Raw genomic sequence first — 24,391 nt, 5'->3', positions numbered from 1 at the left:
TATGATATCGCCTGCCAAACTAATACAGCAATTAAGAAAAGAAGGAACACAAAAAGTTATTTGTAGCTTGAAACATTTAGTTTAAAAAGAGTTGCTATACCGGTATCTTTCAGCACCTATACAAAGAGAAAATCCGCTAATGTATTTCGTGTTAAAAAATAGACTGAAATCTAATTAACAGTTATACATGAGAACTGGTTGTTTCAACTAAATGCAACAAAGCAGGTGATAACCTGAGGGAGGGATGACTTCATGGAAGATTTTCTAAAGAAAATTGGCTCGTTTTCATGTTACAAAGGGGAAAACCATGAAACCATCAATGCAACTAACCCGTTTGCCTGGGATAGAACCCAGGTCAAACTCCATTCAGGAGACTTACTACTGGTGCGATTCATTATTAACAAACAATTTTAAGATTAATGAAAGATTCAAAATTAAATTTTCTTGTTACTGCAAGTTTGTGTCGTGGATGATTACATGAATAATAATAATAATGAATGTTCAGATAAATTAGATATTTTTAAAAGAAAACGCAGTCGAGAACGACGAAATTCATTCTAACTTATTAGAGTTAGAAGGCAATAAGTAGACTTATCATATGTCAATAAGTGCGATTCAAGGAGCAACAAAAGTGCATGACAGTTTAAATACAAATTGATTACAAAATTACAAATTGATAGCTTATAACTAAGTTCATGAAAAGAAAAAGTGAATTCGGAAAACATGGAAATTAAATGACCGCACAGTTTTTAATGTCGCCTAAATTTCATTTTTAATTTGGCTGTTTCTTCTTTTTTCTTTTAAAAAATTATTAATCTTTTTACATTAACATTTTAATCCGAATTGGCATTTATAATTCAAAATTGATCTCTGTGATACGAATCTTATAATACTACCAAGGCATATATATACATAACTGCGAAAGTGAGAGTAAAATCTGTTATCCAATTAGAATTAGTTCGGAACTTTAATTTAACCAATAACACAAAAATGATATTATGTCCGTCTGTTGAGAAGTTTACTAACTTTATAATTCTTAGCCTAATGCTTATAGCATAATCTTCGCTGTTCTTACCATTGTTTTCTTTCTGCTGACGAGTCGTCAGAGATTGTCTTTAGATCAGCGATAATAGGAGGTACGCAAAGAAACAAACTATTTTAACTATTAAATTCAAAAATTAAATACCCCAACAACCTGTTTAAGTTTTCTTCTAACACTTGTAAATGTATGCGGGCTGAGCGTTGTTCAAAGTCAGTTGCCGCTTCTATTTTTACACGTATTCTTTTAGCCACAGATAAAGAAATTATTATAAATCATGTTTTAAAAGGAATGATAGAAATGAATGCTGTATTTAATAGGAAATAAACATAAGTTTCTATAAGAAGATAATAGTATCTCTTTAATTCTTTTTCTATAATTATTGTTAGATTTATTAGCATGTCTACACTTTATGTCGCCACCAATTCCGGGTTCATATTACTGTATTTTCAGTTAGAATCATTTGCTGTCTCTAACGGCAGTTATTTTGTCTTCTTGTTGCTTTGTATTCCTCATTTTTCCGCACGATTTGAGAATATTGTCGTTTGTTTTAAGAACTTGTAATATATTGCGCATTTAAATATTTGTGAAAAAATAATAAAACAAAACTAGATTTTCAAAATGGAAAAATGACTAGGATTGACTAAGAGGAAAAGTTATGATTCACAGGTGATGAATACAGGACAATCTACTATCTTTCCAGCTCCTTCGAGAGAATCCCCGAAGGACATGAAGAAAGTACGAGGTCCTTAAATAAACTTCCCAGGGAAAATCACAGAAATAAATTTCATACAAAATTTTCGAAATCTAGTATTATAACTGACATTTTGATAACTAAATGGTAACCAATTTTTAATCTAATGTTTTCTATGCTTGCATATTTAAGATAAATAGCCTATAGGGTGTGCAAATGGCAAATTATATTTTTGTTTAATATTTTAAGTGAGAAACTGAAAAATAATCATTGTAAAATTTATTGCTGGTACTGAAGTTTTTCAATTTTTGTTTAGATGGTCAAAAGGTTGACCGCTGCTTTAGATGATTATTGTATTATCAATATGTAAAAAGTAAAAATGTAACTGCGAAACAGCAAGTGGTGTCTAAGACTGCTTGTTACTATAAAACATAACTGCCAGAAAATCCTTATCATCATCATCATGTTTACATCAGTACCATAATCAGCTCCTGATTATTGCACATCTAGTATATATGAAGAGATTTTATCGCTGTTGAATTAAATACTTTAATGCTGCGGATTTTTCTTTCTAGATATGAATTCTTTGTAAATTAGTTGATTTGGAAAATGTGCAGTAAAGTATGTCTTTCCCATCTGGATTCAAACCTCACAATTACCAGCACTGCTCAGCTCTATTATTTGCAGTTTTGTCGTTGTTCTTTAAACTGCCAAGTTTTTCTTCTGCTTAAATGATCACTTCTTGTTTTATTACTATGTTTAGTGTTCAGATATTATCAAATAACCATGTATTTCATACTTACTACTCAGGTAAAAAGCATGTAAATGTTTTCCTGTCTTGTTTTAACCCTAGAACGAAATGATATCAGTTATTATTTTATCCATATTTAGTACCTTTATGATAATCAGCAAGTTTATATTCTTAATGCGCCTCTCGTTGCTAAAACATCGCTATCAAGATAAAAAGCTCGTTTAAATCATATTTGTCTTTAAAATCTTAATATTTGATCAGACAAAGTACGCTTAGAAGTCAATATTATTTATTTTAGAATCGGCCAAAGGCTATAACTTTGTTTAGACGTTCGAAAGATACTAGGAGACTGATTAGCATAGTCGCCTGTTTGCTTCCTATCTCTAGTCTTGTTACTTGCCTTGAACTGCGAACTTTAAAACTCAATGCCGAATGGGTTGAATAAGCGGAACGGCGAAAGCAGTTGTTTGATAACTTTGTTTATTCCCCCCTCTCCTTAAATAAGCACTTTAGAAGAGTTTCAGACGGAAGCTGTCTTCTATGTTTCGGCCGCAACTCTTGATCTGCTATTCACGAGATATCTGCCAGTAGCATATGTTATTCTTTTTCTCTAAATTTTTTATATCGAATTTGCGCATTTCGGACATTCCCTCTTTTTTTTACATTGCAAAAACAGCGGCTTCTTCAGCATAATTTTGTTTGAGCTATTTTTCGTGCACTTTGGCAAATGTGAAACGTTTCGCTTTCTAACAATAAAAATGTACCTATAAGTGAATGTAAATGTATGTTAAAAGACAAAAAACTTTCTAAAACAACTTGCTTCAAAATCTTGGCAAGATTTGTGGAACAATGCTCCACAGGGAACACGCACATATAACTTGATCCCCAATGTAAGCTTCGCATCTCTGAACTCGAATCCTTCACTAAATTACTTTATAACAGGACATGGACCCTTCCCCACATATTTCTACGCAAGAAATTTGGCAAATTCTGATATCTGTATATGTGGGGAACAGGGAACTCCTGATCATTACACTTTCTAATGTCCCTTAACTGAGGATATTCACATAAAATCCCCAAGAACTGACCTCCAGGTATTCCAAAGGTTTTTAATTAAAGATAAACATCAATATCCAAAGTTTCAGAAAATTATGCAATGACTCTCTTCCTACGGCCTAGATCTCTGTCAAGTGTAAGTCCATACATTTTAAACTTAGTGAACTTTTACATGCTGTGATTATGGACAAAATGGCTCCTCTCGTGAACTTTATAAACTGCAATAAACCAATATATCTGAAATAACCCATGGACACCCACCTCTTTAGCATTATTATAACAATTCATTTTAACATTGTGTTTCCAGTATTAATTATAATTATCTCATTACGTTTATTTGTTTGTACAGTTGCGCGCCTCCAACCTGCACGCGACAAAGTGGTGACTGCTGAAACTGGAAATTAGACAGAGTCTTGCGAAGGGTTTAAGTCCCTTTTTATTCAACTTTAGAAATTACAAATGCGTGCTCTTGACGCTCACAAACTACGCCGACCCGGCGGTTAAAATAAAAAATAAGAACCTGAAAAGAAATAATAACAAGAGACTAACTACGAAGCTCTCTAAACGTAACTAACCTCACCGCGTTTTACAATACCGCTGCTAATTCAGCAAATTTTGAATATCACGTTGAACAATTAACAATTGGCCAAGACAAGCACACAAGCCGAAACGCGTGGTTCTTCAATTTCTGGCTAACTACCTCCGCGCTCGTGAAGTAAGAACAGCACATCTCGAACTCGTTTCCTTTCTATTTAACTCAGAATACTTCCGCTGATAATTTGAATCCTTGCGCGTTCTACAAAAATTTACATGCTCTGGCATTGGCAGTTCCAGGTGAAAGTAAGGCTTGACAGGAAAAATAGTTTAAACTTAAAATAAATGTTAGTTAAAATAAATATAAACCCTACATGTTTATTAATTATGTTTATCTCCTATTTTTGTTGCACCAAATCAGATGTTCAATTTATCTTGTGAATCTCAAATTTTATTCCGACTATTTTATAATCTACTTATGCCTTACACCATTATTTTTAATAAATACTGGATGCGAGGCGTACTGTGGAATTGCACGATGTACAATAATAGGCAAACTCTAGACCTTTTGAAAAGCTTCAGTCTATGCAAATTCTTATAAAACTTGCAGTTATCCTTTTTTTGCTTTCAAAGAGTTAGTATGGGAAGGCATTACCAGTTGACCTATGGTACATCGCTGGTGTCCCCCATACTTTTATCTTTACCTTTCATTGAAGATGTGTGCATAGTTTCTAAATGCTATGAAATAACTGCATTAATAATTAACTGAAAAGATGCAAGTGGGCATTCACATCTTTTCCATCATCTCAAATACCCTGAAGAAAATCCCCATAATTTCCGGGTCCAAAGACGCTGAAGTTTTATATTTAAAAAAACATTCAACTGAGTAGCCAACTTCCTAATTATGCAAAACTTAACAAAATAGCTTTGTTAAGATTTTCATAATTTAGAAAATGATCACAGATTTAAATTAAAAGCAGTATACATTTAGATATACTCAATAACGTGAATCTTTTTTCTCCGCATGCCGACAACAGATGAGTACGATTACTAAAAGGCACAATACTGTTGATATAGAGGTATATACGGCTTTATAATGCTGGACAAGCAATTAGCCTACGGGTATTAACCGAATAAATAATTACACGAAAAATGCAAAATTATAAAAACTGATCTGAAAGAGTTCAGATTTTAATGATCGGCCAAAAGGATTTGTTAAGTTTTTTTATGCCAGAGCTGCTCTCACAGTCTACCAGTTTGCTGTTGCACTCACTCCTGCTAGTTTTATTACTAAGCACCATTTCTTCGTTTGGTTTCGAGTTTGCCTTAGAAAGTCTTCCACAAAGACACCCCCTCTCCCTTCTTAGGCAGCTAGCTTTTGCGAGCTTTCCCATACACCAGTAACCGTCATTATAACCATAACCTCTAAACGGCTATGTCTAAAATTTTACCATAACCAAGATTCCTAAATTTGTGTGTGCATGTTATAGACTTTTCATCATGTATCTCCATTGTCCCATTCTTCTTGATAATTTTTTCAATTCTTTTTTGAACGAACTTCTAATGGTTCTCTCTGTAAAGTGGACGGTAAGAATATCGCTCAAAAAAGTTGTAAATTTCGCGTACGAGTTAACTAATTTTTTACCAATGATCCAGAATAATTTTACGTCCCGTTTTTCCTGTATCGAAGAAAGAATATTTTTCACTTTAGATATTTTCCATTTGTGAAGCTTATAAAATACTTCAACGCTCACCAAAAGTGTTAATAGTGTTATTATCTTGAAAATTTTCTAGATAAGTGATTATCTAGTTAAAAGCTTCCTTCACTGCCGTAAGGCTTCAAAGATTGGGGAAGTATCGTTACGTAATAATTTTTATTCTGTAGTAATAGATAACGTTACACTTATTCAGTGAATGTTTCATATCCATGACCATTTGGATCATCATACTGTTTTAAATTTTTCTGGATGTAAAAGCCTCTTTATGAGTACCTTTTTCGAAAACGAAGTTGATACTGAAACAGCTATTGAAGTGAATCTCCCAACTGTTGATGAAATGGGTGAAAGTGACCAAAGTAAAAATACATTAGCCGTTATATCATGAAAATATTAAATATGAATAATTTAAAATACTAATGACCACTTAAAATACTAATAAAAGTTTTTTATGAGTACATTTATGAGTACCTTTATTTCTATGTCGTTGACATTCATTTCTATGAAAAGAAAAATACAGCTTTCTTTCGATTTTGGCTTTAAAATGAATCGCTATGAATGAATGATGCTCCAGAAAGGACTTGTAAAGCAACCATCGATGCAGTATTAAGCTTTGGTAATGTATAATGAAGCCGATCTTTGCATCACTGAACATTGGTATTTCGTCCAGAATTCAAATTTGGCGAATGGGTTGACTACATGTTTTGGGTTTTTCCCCATGTGCAGCATGATTGCGAGTTAGTTTTTCCTTATGAAGTCCTCCATGAAGATACCCATCCCCTTAAACAGGTAGCTGTGATTTCCTTTGTCATAATCCATATAACTTAGCAACGTCTTAACAATCGCTTTGCACTGCGCGTACAAACATAATGCACATAGGTTTGTCGAGTTGTAAATCGGGCGTCGGTAGACCGAGAAGTATCTGTAGAGTGAAAGATGCCCGAAAAAAAGATAAGCTAGTTTAAAACTAATAGTTATTACTTTTCCTGAGCAATGCTATGAATGAAACTAAAGATAATATATATAGTTGACGGGTAATAACGATATAAACGCTCAGATGACATTCACTCGTACTTGCCTCTAACAGTGCAAACTCAAGAACACTAAACAGTTCTGCGTTGGATACCTTATATAAGAAATTTGATTTACGTATTTTAGAATTAAATGAAACAAAAGTTAAATTTCTTCAGTCATTTAAACTATATTATAATTTTTGTAATTGGATTATTTGTGAATTATTTTGATTTCGTATGTAAGCCGACGCCCACCTTGCTAAAAATTCTCGGCAAGAAGATGTATGGTACTCTTTATAATGATTTCCCACTCACTAGGGTTCACAGCAGTTACGAATCTGTTGCAAAATATAGTTACTCCCATCGCTGTAGAAGGCTGCTAGTTGTTTCAAAATGTTACTTGCTTTTTTCCTGAAAAACATTTCTTTCGTCAGTAGGAATATGTAAATCAAAATTATCAGAAAAAGTCATATGTTCTATCTTTCCTCAAAACGTGACACATCTTTGATGAAAAATTATTGACAGCTAAGAATTTCGACCTTGTTCTCTGTTCTTTCTTTTTCTTACCCCTAGGATTCTGCCCTTTGAGTGGTTTATTAATATGTAACTGACAACCACTTCGATAGCTGGAAGATAAAAAAGTGGACTATTGATTATGTTTTGCTTGAGTTTGCATAATTCTTCAAGGTCAGCCGGAAAATATGCCTCTTATCGCATGGGAAGGTATTTTAGAAAACTGTCAATAAATCCATTTAGCTTTCGACGATGTGGCATATCATGGTGTTGAGGTACAGACAACGAAACTTACGCTTCGTATTCACGAATTATCGCTGTTGTTTAAAAAAACGTGATCCCCTTCGCACCAGTTAAGATTATTTACATTTAAAGCATTAAATGAAATTTAAGTCCGAATACATAGTGCGTTTACAACGCTTCAAGCTTAAGTTCCTACAAAATTGAATACTGAAATAAAACAACAGTCGTACTCCTTAATCTTGAATATATAATCCCTGTAAATCTATATAACGCTTGCCGCTTTTCATATAGCTGCCTGATTCATTCGTATAACTCGTATTCTACAATATTGTTTAAGCCTTTGGTTACATTTTGCTGAATCTCCTACATGGAATTAAAATTCTGGCGTCTGGGAAGGAGACTTAACTTTACTGAAATAATATAATCTATAGATGCCAAATCTAGTTAATAACGGAGGACAGAATTTGGACGCATTTTTTTGCTTAAAAGCATCTTAATGAGAATGGAATGGTGTGACCTCGCATTGTTGTTTGGCAGAAATTAGTTACTCTATTAATTATTAGGCCCGTTACGTTTTTGTTTATTTTTCAGGCCTAATGTGTTAAACTCTCTATGGAAGTCTGTTTATTAACGTATTTAAAAAATATGAAGTTTGTTGTCTGTTTTTCAGGAGCATATATCTTATACATTACCCTATTCCAATAACAAAAGCTCAATTACCTTTATTCGAGATTTTTGAAACTGAATTTTCCATGGCTGTGGGGAACCTTGTCCAGTGCAAACAAAGAATTGCCGATTAGTTTCGGGATCATAAGCAAAACTTAAAGTTTCACCACCATTTATAATTTGTTTATAAACTTCACAATAAATCTCTGGCATCAGCTCATGACATCAGATTAAATCAATTCATGACATACATAAATTCACTTTCTCCTGGTTTACAGTTAATGCTGGAAGGACAAAACAAGAAAAACATTATCTTTTTTATATTCTTCAATCACAATTATGTGATCAAGTCTTTACGGATGTAAGCTCATCAGCTATCATTTGGAAGAGATGGTTGACGATTTTTCAGCCACAATTTAAATCAGATATTTCGATTTTGTCACGTATGTTAAACTATTAAGAGCGATTACTTCATCAGTATTTTTATTTTAATCAGGAAATTGTCCGTTCCAATGGAAAATATTGATTCTTGTTAATACTTGATCTTGGTATATACTTAGCACAATATTTCAGATGTCTCCCTTGTTGTTTGTTCCACTTACATTTTATTGCTGATCTTTGTTCAGCTTTCGAGTCTGAGACAGCAGATAAGAAAATAGCCTGAAAAGAGATCTATTAACAGTAAAGATCAACTGTGGATTGTAATCATTGAATCCACATAAGATACCAACGAAGTGTGAAATTCTGCGTAATATTTCAATGTATACAACATTATGTAGATTTAAATTCGAGAAATCACTTTCGAGAACCCTGAATAATCTTCTGCACTAATACACCGATTACTTTGGACTCAATTATTAGCATTTTGATAAAACTACACACTTGACAGCACTTTTCTGTATGATCTTGTAGATCTAGAGCTATGGAAGTGCACGTCTCATTTATTTCTTAATGCATTTGCCAGTGATTTGAAGGTGCTGTTTTTCAGCAACAGTCTCGCATCTTTTCATCTAGTTAACCTTTATTTATTTAATTTTTTTTTTTTGCTAAACATCTTATATGCAGCTGGCATTTTCCTTTGTTACCACAATTTTTTTCGCTGTTGCTTCAGTTTTTAATTTATATCTGAGTGAAATGCAGATAGGCTTCATTCGCTTCATTAGTATTTTAACTGTTTGTTTATATTTAATTGGACTGTAATTAGTATTTTAAATTATTCATATTTAATATTTTCATGATATAACAGCTAATGTATTTTTACTTTGGTCACTTTCACTCATTTCATCAGCAGTTTGGAGATTCACTACAATAATAATTTCAGTATCGACTTCGTTTTAGAATATCAATTTTATCGATTTGTTCATTATGATTGTTAATTTTTTTCAGTACTTCACTTTATTAACATAATTTTGAAAATAAAAAAAAACATAAATTCAGTTACCTAACGTAATGCCATGGTGCCCGACTGTGCTGAACTGAAGTTGCTGATATCCCTCAGCATCCTAATACCACTGCCAGGCAGTGCATGATAGAAGCAGAAATCTTATTAGTGCTCTGTTTCCTGCAAACTAAACTTCATTCTGTCAGTGCCTCTCATTGATAATAAATGCATCAAATGTCTGTTTACTGAATCTGTTACGCAGAGCATGCGAGCCGCCCTATTGGCTCAGGAAAAAAGAAAATGTATCGGATTTTTTTTTTTTTTTTTTTGGTGTGTGTGTGTGTGTGTGTGTTTTAGTAAATTCTAAACTATTCCTTCGATTCTATACTGAGATTGGAAGGCGAATGAAATACTTTTTATAGTGACGGTTAGCGACAAAAGTTCTTTTTTTATCTGGCGATTTGCATCTGTTTGCTCTCTTAAAATTTGAACTTCTTTCCTTCTTCGCAACCGTATTTAAAAAAGGTATTTTTTCATCATTTCGGTTTCCATGGTAAATGTATATAATTTTACCACCAAAGCACAGGGAGTTCGTAAAATAACTTCCTTGATCTATGAACCCCTAGCGGCCTATCCGCTCAACAAATAGAAATGAAATTTCAGATTTTGTTATTTGAATGTACTCACTCGAGACTATGTTATGATAATTTAAAACAATACAGCTCTCACGGTTACGATTACAGCGAAAAATATTCGACATTTTCGAATCACAACACTCACTTTTTTCCCCTTAAATTGATTTGCCATTGGAAAATCATAAATGGAGTTAAGAACTATACAAGCATGACGAAAACTGCCGGCATAAAATATTTGCTAAGAACAGCATTTAAAAGAACAATGACTACACAAGAAAGGGAAAAAACTTTTAGAATTATAAGTTTACAGAGTACCCGCCTTCTCAGACGATAACGCATTGTATGCGGGAGATGCTTGACAATAGTAACGAACTAATATGGCTGGAAGAATCTGCATAACGTCACGTTTTATGACACCTTTCAATTCTGACGATTTCGACAATTCGTGGATTTGATGTGAACACCTTAAATATCAGACTACTCCAGAATAAGAAATCCAGCATCTGCAGCGTCGCGGTGGCCAGATCTTCTGACCTCACTGCGGAAATCTGGTCACTTGCACTGAACTGTAACTGAAACGTTACGGGAGATGACTCTATATCCTAAGTGCTGCTGCAGCATTTGCCGAACACAGGTGGTGCATATGGAATAGCACCATCTTGTATCCTTACAATGTCATTAACGATATTTCGCTGCTGCAATTCTGAAATTACGTGATTCTGCAACGTTGTTGTACGCCGAGCACTTGTGACGGAACACACTTTCATACCTCTGGAAGTGACCTCTTTAAAGAAGTGCGAACCGAAAACAAATGTGCTTAGGATGTCACACCACATAGTCACTTTAGCTTCGTGTAAAAGCTCTGGTGCCCTACGAGGATTTTTTCAGCCCAGTGAACGCAGTTCTTAGAGTTTCCAAACAAAGTTAAGCAGAAATGTGCCTTATCCATCCATAATATCCGCAGTGGCCACCTGCTATTCTCATCATATCTGAGGAGAAATCGACCCAAGGTTGCTCGTTTCCATATTGGAACATCTGGAGGTGCTGGTATCGATAAGGAAACATCCGCAGAACAGAAAGCAGAAGCTTGAAAACTGTGGTTTTCGGTACATCCAAACTGCGGGCAACACTTCAATATGCAATGGACTGCAGTAATCGAATTATGCATTTCCGTAACACCTTCAACAGGAACACGTGTGGCGGATCGCGCTCTATCACATGTCCGTCCAATTTTTTCAGATTTTTTACCAAATAACGTACCTTTTTTACCAAATCAACGTACAATTTTTTACCGAGAGAGATCCTCGTCTCATCTTATGATTTAGTCGATATACTTACACTGCTCTCGGAGCATTTTCTCTGTTTAGATAAAACAGCCTTACTAAGACATCTCCTTGTTTCCATTTGTCATCATAGCACGTTTGAATACATGATTGAAGAAACAATCTTCCCATACTACTTATTAAAGTTTTCCACAAGCAATGCTTTGCGCATGATGTTCTGTAATCTGTTCATCTACTCTCTAATTCTGTGAATTACGCAAAGTGTGTAAATGCGCCCCCTCTCTGTGTTGTCATTGGCCCTTTACTCTTCTTTGCAAGAGTTTTACGCCAACAATTTTCGTCATACTTGTATCTTTCTAGCTCCATTATGGTTTTCTAGTGCGCTGATGAATTTACATAGGAAAAAAAGTATGTTTTACCATTCAAAAATTTCGAAATCATTTCGCTGTAACCGTAACTGTGAGAGCTCTGTTGATTAAAATCATCACGATCTCGACCGCATACCTTGAAACAACAATATTTTAAATTTCATTTCGATTGGATGAGCAGATTCATACATACCAAAAGGTTTTTTTATGAGCACCTTTGTATGTAGAAACTTCGTTACTTTATTATTACCTAGCATAGCCTTCTTGATCCACTTAATGCAATCAAGTTTCGAAATAAATATGATAAATTTCAGCATATAAACTTGAAAGCTTCCTACAAACATATTGCACGCTGCTGAAAGAAATGAAAGTAAACGAATAAATATCACTTCTATATATTCTAACAAATACAGATTTTTCATATTTTAACATTACTTTATTTTTTAATTCTGATTTGTACTGATATTTTAATTGTATCCCTTAACTGGCTGGTAATCCTCTTAACTTATGGACCTCTCATAAATAAAACATCTTCAACAAACAAAACAACAAACATGTTTTCAGAGATGTATTGAAGCATCTTATTGATTGCCTGAGGTTTAATACAAATGTACAATTTACTGTAAATGATTACCTTCTGCTCAAGTATCCAACCGGTATCCAACAACTCGGTATGCTTAATAAGCCTGCATCCCTTCGCTGAGATCCCTGCCGTAAGATGGCATTTTTATCATTTCATTCTATAGTATATGGTAAGACTGGGTATGCGTTTTGCGTCTTTTCGCCATTTTCACCTTTGTCTTAAACTTTACATTTGAATATCGTTTTTTATTCTTTTCTTTACTAAATGCGTGTAAAAAGTTTTGAAAGAAAATTCAGGCAAGATCACTTAGCATGAGGTTAATTAAACTTTAAACATATGTAAGAAATTTACCGGAAAAAATAAAATATATAATATTTGAAACACAAAGAATATTCATATTTTAAGAAATTTAAGAAAAAAATAGAAAAAAAAAAGGACGGAAGGAAGCATGTTCTATGAAGCAAATGGATTTTTGGAAAGATATCATGCATTGGCAATAATAAAGATTTCAAAGCAGAATTTTATTAAATAATTTTTAATACATCAATAAATTTATTTGCTGATAATTTTCTCTCATTGTAACATAACTAGTTGGTTATAACCGAACTATTTTATCGAGTGCCATCTAGTCGCGACGTGAGTAGTTTACGGCAGTCGATCTCCAGCTGCGATGAGGATAGGTTCTCCAATATTATGTCTCCCGGCCTCAAACGTTAATTCTAAATGTTAGGTGTTCCTTTTTGGTGTGCATTGTCTTGTAACTGTTTGTAACTGAGCTAACATAACCTCAGATATGTATATGTAACTGTTTCGGTGCTCTATTAATAAATACCTTTAGAGACAGCCGGGATTTGTCTTTATACAAGCCAAGATCTAAGATCTTATAGAAGAAAGATTACGTCTTTAAATATGTTTGCAGAGTTACTGTATAAATTCTTTTTTTATCCATGAATTCAATAACGTAAAATCGTTTGCGGCAATATACAGTTATCGTTTGATAATACGACTCCCTGGAAGTCCCCAATGGGACGGTTTGTGGTATGTTTGCTGTAAAAGAGTTTTGACTGGTTATTTGTAGCGATAATTTTTAATTCCGAAATCAATAAAAGCTTTGAAAGTCTAAAAAAGATTCATTTGTGAATATCTGAAATATTTTGTTATTATTGTTTAATTAAAACCTACATTTTTTTTTCTCTTTTTAGGGCGCCTCATCCGCTAAACTGGATGAAGAAGACTTCGAAAACAACTGAAGTTATAAATATTGTATATAGCTCGTTATATATATTACATTATATTTGTGTCATAAAATCATAAAACGTTTCTTTGACATCATAAAACGTTTCTTTGACAATATAATATTAAATTTGTTTACTATCTTCATCTCCTGCATATTCATTTCCTAATTCAACTGATAAAAAGGCTACATTTCTCAACACGCAACTGATAAAAACAGTAAGCTAATGAGTTATAAATTCCTAACTTTACTCAATTTTATCAAGCTTATTAAACTACTAAGTCCCTGCAGAACTTTGTTATTGTTAGTCATTCATTACCTCTACAGAATATAAAGTAATAATATTAGTCATTAATTACTTCTACTGAAAATAAAGTAATAAAACTAAAATAAGCAGAATATCCGCATAGTTTCAAGATTGATATGTTAAACAAATCCCAGAAAATCTGTTAAATGATAATTGACAACATTTATTATTAAAATATCTCTACTTGCCTTTCCTAAGTTGTTATCTACATATAACAAACGTTTCTTTCAACTAAAATAAACAGAGTATCGACAGAGTTACAAGACTAATATTTTAAACCAATCTCAGGAAATCTGTTAAATAATAATTGACAACATTTATTATTAAGATATCTCGATTTGCCTTTCCTAAGTTGTTGTCTACTTATAGCAAACGTTTCTGTGCTGTTAATCATTTACTTTGATTCAATATCTGCTATCATGATTTCGAAAGCTGAGCAAAGAAAATCAACAAAGATTTGCTGTACAGAAAAAAACAACAACTGAGACTTTGAAATGTTATGTAAGCGTATAGGGATCTATTAGTATTGCTTTCGATGGTATGGCAGATTTCATGATGAACGAGGAGATATTGATGTTGAAATCAGGAGTGATCGTCCTTCGCAGTCTCAAGCGAACGAAAACGTCATAAAAAAAGTTCGTAATTTGTTGCTGAAAAATTATCACCTTTCCTTTTGAATCACAGTTGATGAGCTTAGTTAAAGACTAAATCATGACAGTAAAGAAAACGCTCACAAAGCTCAAGCAGAACATCTTGAAAAACAGAAAACACTTCTTTCTCTCAAGCATTGAGTGCAAAGCAGAAATAAGATCAAAGTTCTGCATGCTATGAATTGATCCAAATGGCAGATTTTTTTAACATATGACCGAAGATGAAACTGGTGGTTTTCTTATGATTCTGAAAGTTGTCTGCCTAAGGGCTATTTTCTGGAGAAAGTTCATTACGGCTGTCTCAACTTCAATTTCAGAAATGTCAAGTTAAGAGCTGGTGAGACTTTTTGGTAGAAAACGGATAATTCACAGAAAACTTATTCATGAAAGACCAACCGTGAACTCCAGATTTTATGAATGCATAATGGCAGTTTTCCGAAAAGAATTCAACACATTAGGCCTGCAAAAGCATAATCGAATAATTAATTTCTGACAATGCACAGTCATACAATTCTATTTTTGTCAAGTGGTTTCTTGTAGAGATATCTCAACGAGCTCCCTTCTTCACTAGATTTAGCTCCTAAAGATCTTAAAGACCTTTCTTTTTTCGGAAGTGTAAGCTCACTTCAAAGATCACTTTAGTAGCATTGAAGAAATTTAAAAAAAAAGAGCGGGGAAGAAACTTAGCTAGAGATTTAAACATTTAAACGTAAATACGGAGACTTAAACATAAACGTTGCCAGAGATTTAAACAGATAATGAATTCTAAGGGGTCAAGCCAGTTGTATGAAAGCACCAAGGGCTATGTGGATTGTATGTATTAAGTTAATTAACTCATACCAATTTTAATGGAGATCACGCTGGGGAAGAGATCTGGCGGTTTGCACTGACACCTCTCGCATTATGACACCGCGTATTATCAAAGAGAATTCGTCACCTGAGCCATCATTTGCACTTAGAAGAAAACGATGACATTTGTTGGTGATGGACCCCATCCTCCTCTATGACAATGTACAGTGTCATAACGGGCGCTGTTAGGAATCTTTTGTGACGGTGGCATTGGAGATATTGAAAAAATATCACATACAAAAAAAAAAAAAAAAAAAAAAAAAAAAAACACCAATTTCTCCCGAGCGTTAGAAGCAAAGGATACGCATCTCAGATGACGAAAGCCATCATTCTCCATGGAAATGTGCGCTATTGTAATACGAGAATGTCATGTATTTCCCGTGACGGGGCAATGGGAGGTACTGGAACAACTTTTATACTTATTCTGTATGAATCCTTATTATTTCCTCTTTGTCAAAATAAAATAACTGCTGAGTTATCCATTAAAACAGTAAAAAGAAGGTTATTCGTGTTAATGGGGGGGGGGGGACTTTACTGCAGAAAAATCAAAGGAAATAGATGCTTTGATGGTGTACGACTCCATCCATTGACTTGGCAGAAAATGGTAGACACAACAGTTATATTCAGGGATATAAGTGCTCGTAGCTATAGAAATAATTTCTTTTCGAAACAATCGACGTTTTACTCTTCCATTTTGCCCAACCTTTGTACAGTAGTTAGTTATAGTAAGATTAAAGCGTCGTTAACAGAAATTTTTAGTGTAGATATATAAGTTTTTAACTATTTCAGAAAGAATAGAAATAATTTAGTAAAGAATCATTCGATCAAGCATGTACTTTTCGATGTAATATATAAAATTATTCGTATGAATGTGAGCAATAAACAAGCATATGCACAATGTCTCTATACTTCCAAAAGTAAAGAGATACATCCTGACAAAAGGCAATACGATAGTAAATCGGAAGTTATCTTAATTATATTATAATTATTTTTGGGTTAGACACAGCAATTTATATATGATCATGCTTACAGACTGACTACCTGTCAATCCTTTTATAATTTCAGCATTAATACAATTAAAAACTATTATAGAATAAAAACTACTTAATACATACAGATTCATTTTTATATATAGTTAAAAATATGACTTATTTTCTATCTTTCACCTAATGTAGGGAGCAAATAATTCATTACACAAAATATTTTTTATGCTTGGCTTCTTTTTTTTTCCTTAAAGTATTACGTATGAATTAATCTATGTCCTTGTCCTACTTTTCGAAATTTTCTAGTTGAAATATTTGACATTATTCTCAGTAAAATGTCATTAACAATTTGGTACGCTTATTCTCATTTCTGCTGAAAAACATTGTGTCGGCTTCTTTGAGGACAGTTAATGTTCTGTTAAGTTATTCACTATTTTGACCTTGCAAATAGAGATCATTGGGACAGACGGAAGCTGTCAAATACTAAAAGATTCGCCTTTTTTATTTAATTCTAAAGTTAATTTCTAAAATAAAAACTTGGACGCTTAACCGACCGTAGTTTCATTAACGAAGAGGAGACGATGCATGTTGATGATTAGTAAGAAGAAGCTTTGTTATGTGAAATGTCTTCTACGTGTGTGCAGACATGCACCGTAGATTCTGTAAGAAACACATCCGGTAAGTGGAGCAGAACACAAACTGCTAATTAATTTCTTTTTAGCTTGTAAAAGTAGAGATAGGAATCTCTGTTTCCACATAGAATGCTTTTCGTATACAAAACAGCTTTTGTAGTTCGTCAACAATTCTCATAAAACTCGTCAAAATCCTAGGAATGCTACCGCATTGTTTGTTTGCGGTCAAGGATGATCCTAAAAATATTATCAACGAAGTAATCTTTAGGGTTACAAAGCGCCTTTTAGCAATGTTGAAAGCTATTGAATTGTATTAGCATATTTTTCGAAATTATTGAATGTTACGATGCATTTTCAGTTGATACACTCAAAATATAAAACGCAATTTATTGAACAATGATAAAATATTTCAGCTGGTAACTGCTGATTAGCTTTTATGTTGGGAATTAAACATGATATTACTGGTTGTAAAACACAGATAGATATCATATTAGCAACACTTTACATTTCATTTTACATACACAATCTCCTGTTTTCGATATGTTTGAATTACGCTTTTTCTAGATAACAATTGTTCATTTAGCAGAAAATTGAATTTTTATTATTTCTCGAGCTAGCAATAAGCAGTAGGTTACGGTTAAGTATATTGCTTTCGGCTCTGGCAGGTGAACACAGTCTGAAGAACACTACGCTTGCAATAAAGAAGTACATAAAGAAAAGAAGAAGCAATTAATGTGCTGATTGATGTTTTTCTGAAGATACATCCTCATAAATCTTAAAAAGGGCCCATATCCGTGCACTATCTACCAGTGATTCTCGCACTTAATTACAAAAATTAGAAGCTGTTACTAATATATTACTCCCATTAACTTAAATTTAATGCTTCAGGTATTCTTTAAGCCTAATGTACTTCTAGATGCATGCAATGCTGCCCTTTTGTCATAGTAGCAGGACAGCCTATTGTCATACGTTAGAACCCAGGTTCGAATTCTGCAAATGCCATGAATGTTCGTAAATGTATAGTGTCTTCGAATCATGAGGGCACCTAAAATGCTATCCATCTGAAATTCCTGTCATGAGGTTGGTTGTAGGGCACGAGAGACAGACGTTTTACTAATCTTACTTAATAGGAGAAAACATATTTACAAATTTAGTAAACGTTGTTCATATTTCAAATTTAGTAAACGTTGTTGTTGGATATTGTGTCTGTTTTCAATATAAATTAAAATTATATGCTTCAGTCTTGCTATACCTCGTTATAATTTTCTCACACAGACTGCTTTGAAATTTACTCTTACAGAAAATGTACATTGACATATAAATAATAGAAAACACTTCAGGTACACTTAAACAAAGTACTTAGAAATTTAATATACATAAAAATAATATCTAATTTAAACATGCATAGGAAAGAACATTAAGAGATGCATACAGATTATGTGACAATAACTAAGCCTGGAATTGGATACAAACGATACTTTTCTAAATTTCATTAACAAAAGTGTAGTAGATAGTACCTCTGAAACATTATTCGATGAATGATTCATAGCTATTACTGTTGTCATTGATAAGGTTATTCGTTTATAGGGGGATAAAAAATGGAGACGATGGAGACTGGATGGATAAAAAATTAGAGTAAATTTAACAGAACCCATGTTCAACACAGAACAAAAGAAATTCGAGATGAAGAACTTCGTAAAATTTGTTCTAAACTCGATTAAAATTAAAATAACTACAATTTTTTGAGATATGCCGTTCTTCGTTATTCTGCTATGTTTCAGTGTATTATATTCATTAAAGCTGTATATAGTATAGCACTGGAACTCAATCTGAGTTGGTAGATGTAATCAAAGTTTAAAACCTGAACGATTTAAAATTATTTATTTAATTTAAGGGAGATTTATGAAACATGCGTATTTTTCCAGGGAAATTGCGGGGAAAATTTACAAGTTCGTAGTAATCTATCATAAACAGATTTAATTTCCGTAATATTAAAATAGTACTGTTAAAATTAATAATAAAATAATAAACAAAGTTTTCTATAATAATTCACGATATTTGCGTTAGCAACAACATTTTATGGAAATAAAGGACAGTGCAAAGTATCCTTAAGTTTACTGGTCACATCCACTCCAGAAAAGTAACTATTTCGTAGCTTTCATTCATATACTAACGGAGTACAAGAATCCATAAAATTCTGACTAGTATATTAATGTATGAATTATCCCCGGTCTATTAATTATCAATTAACTATCAAAAACGACAATACTAAATTTATGCAAAATCATTATTTAAAGAAATTATGACTATACTTTATAATTCCTTAATCCTTAATTATTAAAGCATGAAACTGCTTTTGCCAGGACTATAACAATTTATAATGGATTTGGAATTGCAAGACAGCTAATTCTTCACTAGCTATGAACGGCTAGGAATAATTGGTAAATAATTCTTGTTATAAATTACAAGTTTCCAAAATGTAATTACACATTTAACCATTTAACTCGAGTTGAACGCGGAATTCTATTGGACACAAATTCCGAAATGCTTAATCATTCAACTAAATCTCAATCAATCAGTGTCAGTAAGTAGTTCTGTATCTTACAGCACCACATATATCTAAATTACGTCAGCTAGAGATTTCATTAAAAAACTAAATGTATAAATTATTTAAGAGTACGTAAATTGGTTTTAAATCATTCATTTAGTTGCATGTTTAAATCTGAAAAATAAAGATATAATAACATGTGGCTTGGTAATATGTCTTAGAACTGGCAGTATATCAAATGATAGAGATTATCAAATGCAACAGCTATGGCGATAGGTGGAATGCCAACATTTTCAGATCCCATGAATTACAAATGGTCTGGCAGGTAATTTGATGTAGCTTGACATAATGGTTACAAAAATTAGAAATTCTAAGCTGTAGTCGTCTACAACATCAAGATGCGTCCCAATTTTAATTTAAAATTCCGGCATCATATATTTGTTCCAACATATCAAGGAAATGGCAGCTTCTTGGAGCTTCCTGCCGCCTGCCGTTGCTCAAGATCTTGGACATCTTAGATTGCTATCATATATCTTATAAGGTTTCTTTCTGCATGCCTTCGTGTTGTAGTGGTAACACATTTGGCGCGTATTCAAGAGGTCCGGGTTAGAGTCCTAGCGAGGGCATTGCTCATTTTTCACGACTCCAGCATCAAAATAACTTAATGACAATATAATATATTGGTTTGTATGAACAGATGCTTCAAACATTCATTCTATTTGCTTTACCATTGAAAGAAAAATGCACAATTCAACCAGCGTTTGTAATGGATGTATGGTAATCCGGGGGTACTGGCTATTTGCTATCATGTGACGTAGCAGAAAATTTTTACTAAGTAATTATTCCTCCGAAATGTTTTTAATGCGTGATACTATTCTTTATAGATAACAGTACAACTCTGCCCAACTCCATTATCATTTATATAGTGATGGAAAGGGAAAGAACCCCTAAGAAATGGAATCTAAGGGTCTCCTGCCCTCTTCTCCTACCACAAAACTCCCGATAGGACTTCTACTCGCTAGATTCTAAGTGTCATCCCTCACACATCGCTCCATGCAGCAAAGCTAAAACGCACTAATTTGTGTATAAAACCCATGTCTTCTTCATGATACAAACCTAGGCCCAAGTGATATCGCAGTCTCGCTAACTACTATATTAATTAGGGTGGTTTTCATCAGCAATATGGGTAATCAGCAAATAGCAATATAATTGCGAATAATTCCTTCAGTCCAGTACTGCTGACATTTGAAATTATTTGAAAAACTGTCTTTGTTTTCTCCGTTCTGGATTTGCTATGTTGTTAACACTTTAACATTTTTAGATAATAAATGTTTAACAAAGATTTTATGTGTTATGAATTCGGTTGGTCTACCCATTCAGTTCTCTTTGGAAACTGAATCAGGATACTCATTTCCTTCTCCGGACATTCCAGTTATTGTCAATAAATCTGATATTAACACTACTCTTTATTATAAATATTTTCCTATTTGCTTGCTTTCCCATAAAAATCGTGACACACTACTTAACAAAAAATGGCGTTCTTTTACGTATATCGAATACAAGAGGTTGACGGACGCATATTGTCCATCTCATGATTTATAATTCGGAGTTTTATCTTTCTCGAGAACTTAATAATTTGAAAGCGGGTGTCAGTGACGAATTATTTTATAGGGTTTGACTTGCTTTAGTAGCATAAACTATCATACAGACTCCTAACATATTTAGAGCGAATTATCGCTTGTTCTGAAGCTAACTACAGAGACTTGAGAAGGTTAAAAAATTTTTATTAAATCAGGACTTAAACAAAAAATGAAAGTCTCATGCTTACATAAGCAGCCACCACTTGTGACGATGTAACTTAAAGTAACTGTCAAATTCAAAAGTTAAACTAAGCTAATGGTCAAAGATAACGCAATTTAATTTAAAACTAAGTTTGTTTAGAACTTCTCACTGGCGTAACAAGTTAAATGATGGAAGCTATAACGCAAAGCCGAATAATTTCAATCTTATCAGAGCTGCTGAAACCTAGTAATGTCGCCTCGAGAGGCAGAACCACACTCTTTCTTACAATTCAAACGCCCCAACTTTAATACTCTCAAACTGTTTGAATTCTGGTGAGGAAACGGAAAAAAGAAGTAATGTTAAAGGCTGAAATTATAAATACTTAAAAGTAATAGTAATCGTACAATTTGCTCTCGTATTACAGATAAAGCTTTTATGAATTTTTGCCTCATAAGATGTTCTCTGTTATTATATTTCACAAATTTAAATCTACACCGCTTTCAGGCTCCTTTCTAGCTTAATTTTAATTTTTGTACTAGCATGTTTCTCCTCCAGTTAGATTTTACATCTCTTTGAGATTTATGTAACTGAAAACATATTTTAAATTAAGTATCAGATAGAAGAAAAATAGCGAGATAAGCTTTCTTCAGAATCTTCTTGCACTTTCATTCCGCTGAAAAAAGTACATAAAAAGGTAACAGAACTTCTATACTAGAAAAATGTCAAATCTCATGAAACCATTTTCTTTCAAAATGAGACAAGAAAGAAGTAAAATCTTATCGAATTTAAAAAGGCTTGCAACCTTATCACAGATGCTCTTCCTGTTGCCCATGAAAATTAATTTAAAGAAGCAAATTCACTTACGCGTGAGAAGAAAGAATTTTTCTGCATGAATGCATAAAAGCTGTTTAATTTAATGTCTTTTGCATTGTAGAAAAGTATCGATTTTAAACTTTACGCTATGAGCAGTTTTGGTAATTCAAATTTACATAGCAGAGGCAAAAATCGTGAAAGAATATAAACAGCATTTTTGCGCCGGGAAGCAAAAGAAAAAGTAAATACGCAAAACAAGATATAAACGGTACAGTAAAAATTAATTTGAGTGGTTCTGTGAAGTGAAGTGAAGCAATCCAATTTTGTTCCCGCTCATTTTATCCCATCCTTTTGCGAAAGAGATTGTGAGTTTTATTGAGAGCTAGAATAAATGAAATTGTTAAGTTAATTATCTTTCAGCAAATAGATATAATAAAATACATTTTTCTTATTTTGAATCTCTAAAGATACTCTTAGAAAAGTCCGGAAAGAGCTGTCTTAAGTTATCATAGTGATTTAATATAGACCTTATTTGAAAGTCTTAATACGATTTAATATTTCAGAGATGCACTTAATGAAGGGAATTTTTTAGAAATGTAGCGTAAGTTTTGATAATAAAAATAAATATAAAACTTACCTTCTGTCATTCTGGTAAATATCATTAGAGTTCACTATACCAGTTTATTTGAATATAAGAAACTTCACAATAGCATTTCGTAAAATTTAGTAAATAATATCAAAGGTTTTTAATTTGCTAATAAGGTCACATGTACCAAGCAATTTTCTACGAGAAGATATATACGCCAACCTTTCTGTTGGCCGCCTTCAAATTAAATGTGTTATTCTTCTTGTCAAATTAAGTTACTCTGATAAAATATTTTTTTAAATGTGTCATTTCTTTCTTATTTTATTTACTGAAGTAACCAATCTAAGAAACAGACATTTTATGTTTAGGAAATATTTACCCCGTCTAAATAAGATGATAGTGAAATAACGCAAAGCCGAATAATACTTTACCACTCGAAGTATTAATTTGGAGTATATGGCTGTCTAAGAAAGATTGCTTCAAACATAAAAGATTCGAAATTTTCATGACTTTCTCACGAAATATTAAATCATTGTAACCTGGGAATTTTGACTAGTCTGCATGTGAATCTTGAATAATCCAAATCTACACTTTTACAGCAAGAACATTCATTTAGAAAGCAATACATCCTACATATACAAGCTTTAAAAATGAGTGATATAAAATATAGAAATTACCGTATTCTCTCGCAAATGCTTGCGTGGGGTAGGTGGTTAGCACGTCCAACTAGCAAGTGGAAGGTCCACGACTCAAATCCAGGCGACAGCAAAGTTAATTTGTTAAATGTTTTAAAGCCAGGCTGCATTAAATGCACAATCCACAGAAAAGAGGGCCCATTGCCTCAAGGAGGTTGGATTTCTACCTATTGGTTCTCGGTTTTATTTCCCTTCTACCACTCACTGGAAACCAGTGGAGGCATTCCCCTATCCGCCACCTGGGGACGCGTCCCTTAGGTTGCAGGCTTCCTCGAGCTGTTGCAGAAAGCGGCTTTATGTCCTTGGAAAGCAGGCGTAGATTTGCAACTGTGAAATTCATAAATAAGCTAAGAAGCTTTAATAAAAATCATAGCTCTAACAGAGTCTTTTGATCTTGAGAAAGACCAACAATACTTCAGACATCATAAACTCTGCATTATGTCAGAGATATCAGAAAAGTTTTTTACCTTGATCATTGTTCTCTAGATATTCTTCAGGAACCTTCTTTTTCCAAAAATCCACTTGCCAACACTACGATTCGTCTCAACATGTTAAAATAATACACTCTGATGTTATGCCAAAATGGAGTTGATACAATCAGCTTATTCTTCCAGGGAAATAAATTGTTTGTCTTCACAGACGGTTCCTCAGATAATACTTTTCATAGAAGGGGTGCGGCACACCAGCGGCCGAGCGGTAAAGTCACTGAACACTGGTAGTTCGGTCCGAGGTTCGAATCCCGCCAACGGGCTGGCTGCATGGGCGTTTTCGTGGTTTTCCCCATGCGTAACGTGTATACAAGCCAGTTTCTCTTAGAAAGTCCTCCTCTAATGCATTC

At 33.3% G+C, this 24,391-nt stretch overlaps 1 protein-coding gene across 1 annotated transcript in view; it reads left to right on the top strand.

Annotated features, from left to right (window-relative positions):
• Nucleotides 1-13,854, top strand: part of LOC118195079 (cysteine dioxygenase type 1-like) — a 48,297-nt gene extending 34,443 nt beyond the window's left edge. The window contains exon 5 of the mRNA XM_035366314.2: nucleotides 13,677-13,854. Coding sequence (XP_035222205.1) covers nucleotides 13,677-13,724 — 48 coding nt within the window. The 3' untranslated portion in view covers nucleotides 13,725-13,854. The remainder of the gene's footprint in view (nucleotides 1-13,676) is intronic.
• The last annotated feature ends 10,537 nt before the right edge of the window (nucleotides 13,855-24,391 follow it).

The sequence above is a fragment of the Stegodyphus dumicola genome, chromosome 5 (assembly GCF_044657685.1).
Source record: "Stegodyphus dumicola isolate Sdum_Otavi_A_Nest chromosome 5, ASM4465768v1".
Lineage (NCBI taxonomy): Eukaryota > Metazoa > Arthropoda > Arachnida > Araneae > Eresidae > Stegodyphus > Stegodyphus dumicola.
The sequence above is the reverse complement of the archived record's forward strand: the minus strand, read 5'-3'. Positions and strand labels throughout refer to the sequence as shown.